At 40.7% G+C, this 8,450-nt stretch overlaps 1 protein-coding gene across 3 annotated transcripts in view; it reads left to right on the top strand.

The window, feature by feature from the left end:
• Positions 1 to 4,022: 4,022 nt before the first annotated feature.
• The window catches only part of rab27b (RAB27B, member RAS oncogene family), a 30,583-nt gene continuing 26,155 nt past the window's right edge, over positions 4,023 to 8,450 (top strand). For all 3 annotated transcript variants that reach the window (XM_031577562.2, XM_031577561.2, XM_031577559.2), the window contains exons 1-2: positions 4,023 to 4,152; positions 4,256 to 4,336. In XM_031577562.2, coding sequence (XP_031433422.1) covers positions 4,335 to 4,336 — 2 coding nt within the window. In that variant the 5' untranslated portion in view covers positions 4,023 to 4,152; positions 4,256 to 4,334. The remainder of the gene's footprint in view (positions 4,153 to 4,255; positions 4,337 to 8,450) is intronic.

Here is an 8,450-nt window from a genome sequence, read left to right as displayed (position 1 = left end):
TTTTGGAAGGGGGAAGATTAAAGCAAATAACCTGGTGCAAAAACAAACACAGCTTAAAAACCTGCAAAGGTTTGGACACTTTAAGTGTAAGATTCTCTCAGAATGGATAGATAGACTGTTTCAAGGTGCGTTACAGAGCCCAAGGCCTGAACCCCCTAGAGGAAAAACTCCTTTTTTAACAGAAAGAAACTTTGAGCAGAAAACAACTCAAAAAAGGGGGTGCTTCTGCCTGAGGTCACATGGTAGAGAGATGGGGTGTGGAGGCAGGAGGGAGGGGGGGAGGAGCAGGGAGAATTAGGAGAAAACATATTAGGATACCAGTATACATGCAAATATACACTCAAAGATACATACACCACTGTCAGTGGATACAAATGGACAAACAGATAGATGGAAAGATGTAGATATAAATATAGACCAAGGCACCCGAGGTCATGGGTTTGATGCCCAGGGAGCATACAGATGAAAATGATATCTGAGCTGTACTGTAAGTCACGTTGGACACAACACTATGTACTGTAAGTCACGTTGGACACAACACTATGTACTGTAAGTCACGATGGACACAACACTGTGTACTGTAAGTCACAACACTATGTACTGTAAGTCACGTTGGACATAACACTATGTACTGTAAGTCACGTTGGACACAACACTGTGTACTTTAAGTCATGTTGGACACAACACTGTGGATTGTAAGTCATGTTGGACACAACACTGTGGATTGTAAGTCATGTTGGACACAACACTGTGGATTGTAAGTCATGTTGGACACAACACTGTGGATTGTAAGTCACGTTTGACACAACACTATGTACTGTAAGTCATGTTGGACACAACACTGTGGATTGTAAGCCACGTTTGACACAACACTATGGATTGCAATTTAGGCCTTTGTACTTAAGTGCTGCTGAGAACTCCCATGCTTCCAACTTCAATGCTTCCATGGTAATTCTTGTCATCTAACTCCATTGCTGGATGTTGAAAGGGAAAAGCAAAACATATATTTTTTTTGTCATTTAAGTTGTATTCCTTTTAACATATTAACTTCATACAAAAGTACAGATGATACAGATGTGATATAAGAAGATTCACAGTGAATTAAGAAAAAAAGAAAGAAAAACGGATCAACTAAAAAAAAGGCAGCCACAAGAAACCACCCCGGCACCACAATCATTTTTACATATACACATGAATACATACATACATGTACATACACATAGGTTTGAGGAGTAACTAGTTACATGTAATGGAGTTATGTAATTACAGTTTCATAATCAAAACGTTGGTGATTACAAATAGGTTACATTTGAATATATTATTTTTCGGAAAAAAGCTTATATGTAAAGTCTAACATTAGTTTTGCTACTTTGCAATTTGCTTTATCTACACCGGATACATTTATTTGATGGTACGAGCTCAAATTTTGACCGTTGTTTTTGATTAGTTCTCTCATTTCAATTAGCACTGCCTCTCATCTTCCATTCAAAAAGTAATCATAACTAATCAAATTGAATACGTTACATTACTTTATTGTAATTTATTAGTAATTAAAGTAGTTACATTACTTATTACAGTGTGTAACAGTGTAACTAGTAATCTGTAACCTATTACATTTCAAAAGTAACCTTCCCAACCCTGCATACATATACCTTCTGTCCATTAGTACCCTCTACCCTCTCTAAGATGTTGCACTGATAATGTCAGCCAGAAAAAATGGCCATTGGACTGTACTTACCCTGGCGGTCGTATTTTCAAAGGCAGCAGTCTCTTTTATGAGTTTAAGCCACTCTGTAAACTCTCTTCCAGTTGCATAGAAAAGGCCTGGCTGTTGCAATAAGACCTGTTATTGTCCATCCAAACTCTGCTTTAGTAAGGCCTGGTGGCTCAAGAGATTTGTCTCCTAACAGACATAATGGTGGGGATTCTGATAGAGGTTGTTTGAGCCACCCTTTGAGGTTTTTCAGTACCACCTTCCCCTTTTCAGTCCAAAGACAGATACCATGCTGCTTCCACCAATCCCCTAAATCAGTTAGATTGAATTGCTCTTCAGGGTCATCCAATTACATAAATGAGCGATCTCTATAGAGATCATTGACGACACGATATCCCTTTTGCAAACCATGTATCCCATAAAATATATTTTTATCTATACAGAGTGAGGGATTGTTACATAGAGGAATAGCATTTCTTTGTATTGTGAAACCCCCCAAATCTTGTGTGCACATGTCCACTGAGAATGTTAATAAAATTAGGTCTCCTTCTTCTGCCTTTAGCTGTGTTCTGTGATATCAGTTCCACAACACCAGAAAGAGCCGCAGGTGCCCCCTCCAGCTTTGCCCACCAGACTCGTCATTTGCCCAATGTCTCGCTCATTTATTCATTTCAAATGCTATGTTATATAATTCCATATTCGGGAGAGCCAATCCTTCACGAAGCAACAAGTTTTTTCAGACCATTTCTAGGCTTTTTTCCATGGAAGACTCTGTCAGAGATAGTTACTAGTATCATCATAGAGATATAATTGAATTGTGGAGCAACCGCAGTCTTAATAATATACATTTTCCCTCATAAGGTGAGATTTGTCAATTTCCCTTGGTCAAAATTTGTCAAGGAGCCATATTAATAGAGATTGTATTTTCTAGATCTGAACACAACCTAATACCTAGATATTTATTTCCAACTGGGCTCCAGTTAAACTGGAATGTGGTGATTTTTGATTGAATGCACCCTCTAGATATCAGCGGGCCCATCAGCAGGTAGCCAATTTATTTCATAGCGGTTGTTTCAGATGTAGAGAGGACATTACAGATTGACAATACAGGGCCCTTAATAAGTCATAAAATATCCTCTGCGTACAGAAACATTTTGTGTTCCTCTTCCCCTTGTAAAATTCAGGGCAGGGGTGCCAGGAATTGAGTGTGTACACAATCCCCTCTAAATTCCATCCAATGTGTGAGATTTATCAAAAGTGAAAAGCATTTCTCAAATATTTTCCCACAGCTTTGACCACATTCATCCATAACATTTTGTTGTGAAAAGCAGACCCTTTGCTGAATGCAAAATATGTCTGACCTGCAGGGAGCATTGGATTGCGTGCATGTGAGTGCATGTGAGTTTGTGTGTTCCGCGTGGGCTTCCTGGTTGTGTGTAGTTCCAATCATTTGTGTGTTCTCTCAGTTGATATTCTTTTTGTGATAAGTGTTCGAATTTGGAATGCATTCGTGTTCCCATTTTGTGTTAAAGCCAGCGTGTATTTTCTGTTAGCGATTGAATCAGTATGTTCTGCTTAAATGCCCCGGTGAGGTTTATCTCCTCTGTAAGCATCTTCGTCTGCCCTTTCACTGTACATTGAGTCTGCGCATAAGATCCCTGCCATCCAGTTCCTTCTGTATTTGTTTATTGTTTATTGTTTATTTGTGTATTGTTTAAGGTGTGCCTGACTTCTGATACACGCCAGAAGGGAAACATGACTCTTGCGCATTGCCACAGTATAGCCTACTAAACTGCGTTCAGAGACGTTTGGGGATTTTCATTGCACGAACATTAGTGAGTGAGTCTGTCACGGTGCATGTATATATCTTAATATACATTTCACAGATCAGGCGACTCTACATCAACCACGTGCGGCTGTACTGGACATGGCTGACATGGAAATAGAAAACTTCAAACTTCAAACTTTATTTATTTATAGGGTCATCTTAGACATTAGTGCATTTTTGCTAATCTGTAATAAAGAATAAAGAAATCAAAAATAGTTACCATAGTAGTTACATAACCATCAAGAAAAGTGTGGCCACAATATTACTAACATTTCCTGGTCTTCCTTCGGATGAAAGGGAAAACCAATATTTTCCAAATTGTCTGTGGAGAATAGTCTATATTTTACCACATGACCATATGAGCAAAACATTTTACGAGTTGATTGTATGCTGAATGGTAAAGTGACGCAATTAGAGGGGATTCGTAGCATCACAAGGGGTGCAACCTGTTGAATCTTAAAAGAGCCCTGAGATATGGAACAAAACGGCGCTAGGACCCAGATCAATGAGCACACCCGAACTGACAACTGTTCACGCTCAAGAAACCAAAGTGCCAACCAGATTGTCAAGAACGAAAAGGAAAACCCTCAGATGAACTAGGTGGTGTAAGGTATGTTTCCTTGTGTTTCTATGCCTGAGCTATTAGTGTTACGTGTAAGACATGAATAGATGTGATGACGATAAATTCAGCGCCGCCTTCTCGCTTTGCATAGGTTGAAGACGAAAATGCCTCGCCGCTGGGGAGATATGGGCTAGACAGACACCTGCAAGGAACATTTGAGCCTCATTGATATGTAAGTAACGATACTAATCAACTATTTTCAAAATTCGATTCAGATCGCCTACTTAAATATCGGGAAATTCCTTTCTTTTGTTTTCCTCCACGTTTGCCTTCATTTGGTTCCATCTCATGGACTCCCCTCTCCTCGTCTCTGAGTCATACCGCCCTCCCTCACGCAAACTTGTGGGAAGCAGCCCTTATCGCAACCTGCACCATTTATTGTGTAGCGAAAGGATCATGTATTGCCCTTGTTTTGTAGCTTTTAAAATGAGAGATGTGGCATTGCTTCAACGGTGATGCGGCGCACCTCTGCATCTTAAATACTCCAATGGACAAAATGGTTTGTAAACCATGTTCATAATGGTGTTTATTTTCCCAATTTGAGACCAGACATCAACACATATCATAATCCCTCATGTTATCATTGTGTAAATTACCATAGAGAAAAATTGGATCGTGTATTAACTCGGAAATGATCGTAAGGATAGTTGGATTAGCCTATTTAATTGTGTGTTATTCATGTGGTGTATTGCTTACGGTTTTCTCAGTCATAACCTAATAAATGTATGCACTTGTGAGAATAAGCTTGCTACAATTGTGCCAAAGAAAGTTAAATTGAATGTAAGTGTGAATATTAAGTTGGTCCAATATCTCTGTTAAAGCTGAAGTACTCAAGGCCTGGTGGTACCTTTATTGAAATCTGCTTTTAATTTATAAGGGAAACGTTTTCCCTTTCCTCAGACATCACTAGAGGATGAGAGTAGCATGTGCGGCCTTTATTTGCTTTGGTTGTTGGATGCCTTGTTCTGGTGCCAGAGAGGGCTTGTGTAGCTTTGCAGCATTTCTCCAGATTAGAGTTGAATCAGGCACATTGAGACTGGAGACTTTAGGTATCTGGGCCAAAGGTCATATCTTCATTCTGAACCTTTAAACGTTCAAATCTGTGAGACATGCTCTGAATGCTCTGATGTATTCTTTCTTGAAAGATATCTAGGCCACACATGTTGAAAAGAGAATCTTGTGGGAGTGTGACATTTGACTTAAATTACAGCTAAGAACAGCCCTATTGTTTGTCTCTGGACTGGAAAATGAACATTATGCTTGCATTCTACGCTAATCCTATATGATTTATTGGGGCTCAGGATCTGAATCTGTTTTAGCAATTAAACCATCTCACAAAATGGAGTGTTATTATTATTATATTAACTTATGTATGGCATAATCCATTAAGAATGCCCACGAACCTTAGGGGTTCACAAGCCCCTTGCTGGGAGTTCCTGCAGGCATGTTGCCTAATATATTGTTTACACATTAACAACGTATATATTTGCAAAAAAAGATTGTAAAGTCCAGGTCTGCTGCCCACCAGATTTCAGTGGCCAATAGTAAATCACCTTCTGTCTATATTTTAATAATCATCAGGCTACTTTTTCGTCATCTTTGAAACAGGATGCCGCTAGAGTTGTTTACCCTGCATTGCAACCACAACGTATTAACCAACTCCACAATATAAATAGCGAAACAAAACAGTGGTTTGTTCCTCCATATGGTGAGTCCTATTTAAATCCATAGCAATACACATAGTTATGGGGTTGCCGCTGCAATGCTGTGAAGTACAAGGGACCATTACGTTTCTTCTTCTCACTTTCTCGTGGAAAAGAAAGCTTGTGCTGGCTCCATGAATTGAAGATGGTTATGGCAGAACTATATTTGGAGTAGGGTACCTATACCATCATTATTCATAATACATGCCGTTGTTATTGGGTTCTAATAAACAATAAAAACAGAATCCTCTCATACAAATTGCACTCAGTTGGAGTGAGTCTGACTAGCAAAGGAGAGGAAAGGAATTTGCATCTCTGCAACGGAGATTTGCGTGTCATGAGCATGCAAACGTCTCTACATTTCACGGCTCGTTGTTGATGCAGTTTGGTTCCTGTTGTTGTGTCATGGTGTATGGGCTGGTTGCCTCAGAGAACCTTGGTAACGATCACTTCAGGAAGGAGATGGTGCTGACCATGGAGAAATTAAAGTAACACTATGCAACAATTTGACACTTTTTGAGGTATGGTTTTATAGGCAACTAGTTTTGGTACCATCTTCAAATTCATTTTGATAGCGTATGGTCATGTGTGAAGGACAGATAAACACCTGTGTCTTTCCCATTAGCCATCCAGGATATGCCCTATTTAGTTCTGTGTACCGGGCTGGAATGCCCTGCAAAAATGGAAGAAAAGCTTTCACAGCATGACATTGCCAGCTATACTGCCAAAAAAACACCAGTTAGTGTGTTGGCAAGCTTCTATCAGTGTCAACTGGGCTGTTGGTGGTGTTTGCAAAGTTGCATGTGTTTTAGGTAGTTAGCTTGCTAGTTTAACAGAACACCTTATTGGTGCTTTAAATAAAGAGAAGGTGTTTTTGTAACAAAACAAAAAGAGAAATCCACAAGGTTGAAAAGAATAGAGCTGTCATGGAGAATGGAAGCGTGCTAAATGTGAAGGATTTAGAAGAAGGGTGAACATGTGAGCAAAGTGAACACCGTGACAGACAGTGAGCTGCCCTCACAGGTGTGCACGCAGAAGAGTGAACATGTGAGGATAGTGAACACCGTGACAGACAGGTGTGCACGCAGAAGAGTGAACATGTGAGGATAGTGAACACCGTGACAGACAGGTGTGCACGCAGAAGAGTGAACATGTGAGGATAGTGAACACCGTGACAGACAGGTGTGCACGCAGAAGAGTGAACATGTGAGGATAGTGAACACCGTGACAGACAGGTGTGCACGCAGAAGCTGGGTTGGTAATTAGTGTGGGTGGCAGGGGAGCGGGCGCCTGCTGAGGCCTGCGGGGGGGTCAGGGGTCAGGGGAAGTGTTCTCTGCAGAGGCCTGTCTGTCTCTCCACGGGCCCATGAGCCCAGGGGGCGCCTCACACGCGGGGGCACAGCACCCTCTCTTTAGGGTTTACCAGCGTGCCCTACTAACCCCGAGAGACAGAGCTCTCTCCCACCGGGCTCATCCACACGCTTCACCACCAGCTGAGATAGGCACCGTCTGCACCATTGATGGAGAGATGCTGCACTGAATACTGATATCATAGACACAAAGAGTGCATTAACCTCCACGGCTGTTATAATTACCTCCTATAATACACGGCCAGATGAGCACCATTATCCTGCATTAAAGTATGTCATTAGATTCATTGTTAACTATGGCACCTTGCGACTGCGTAAAAAAAAGTCTCCCAATCCGTTGACTGAAGTTAAGTCATAATGTCTATGAAAGTATAGAAAGCATTAAGAGAAATGAAGTGCTCTTGGCAGCGCAGGGAATTGTTCTTGTTAAAGTGGGGCCAGTGCTGTTCAGTAGCTGTAATTGACTCTCCCATTTTGAACATGTAGCCCAGGCTAATCTGTCTGACCAATTATAATGCGTAGTTTTGAATCCATTATATTTGATCTGTAAGATGAGAGGGGTAATCTTACAATCAGTTATTGACATGGATGAAAGGCCATGTACCAGCCCACAACTTTAATGAGTAGGAAAAAAGGGCCTTTGATTGTAATTCAACCAGTTAATACAAATCTATTTTATACAGACATACAGTACATGAAGGGATGGTATAGTAAGCCGTTTGAACCCAGTTGTGAAGTTGGGCTTTGAGTGCACTGGTGTTGCCTGAAACATTCCACCTCAGAGAGAGAGAGAGACACAGAGAGAGAGAGAGAGAGAGAGAGACAGAGAGAGAGACACAGAGAGAGAGAGAGAGACAGAGACAGACAGAGAGATATTTTAGAGAGATGATATTAGCAATGCAAAGAGCAGGGCTCAACTCCTACAGGGAGCACATGCACCCAAGCACTGTATGTAGGCAGAGTACAGTACAGTAAGTTACATCGGGAATAAATGAATAAATGTTTTCTATGCATGAGCAGGAAGGCAAGGAGTGTACATACAGTTGTTATCGGAAAGAGCTGTGATTTCACGAAAGCACAAGTTACGAGGAAATGCTCCGTTTTTCTTTAACCGTGGAGCCTCATGCAATGTTTGTCATTTTTAATAAAAAAATCTGAATAAACCGGTCATCAGCAGAATCAGTTTGAGGTTCAACAAATACATACGTTCATT

The sequence above is a fragment of the Clupea harengus genome, chromosome 12 (assembly GCF_900700415.2).
Source record: "Clupea harengus chromosome 12, Ch_v2.0.2, whole genome shotgun sequence".
Classification (NCBI taxonomy): Eukaryota; Metazoa; Chordata; class Actinopteri; order Clupeiformes; family Clupeidae; genus Clupea; species Clupea harengus.
The sequence above is the reverse complement of the archived record's forward strand: the minus strand, read 5'-3'. Positions and strand labels throughout refer to the sequence as shown.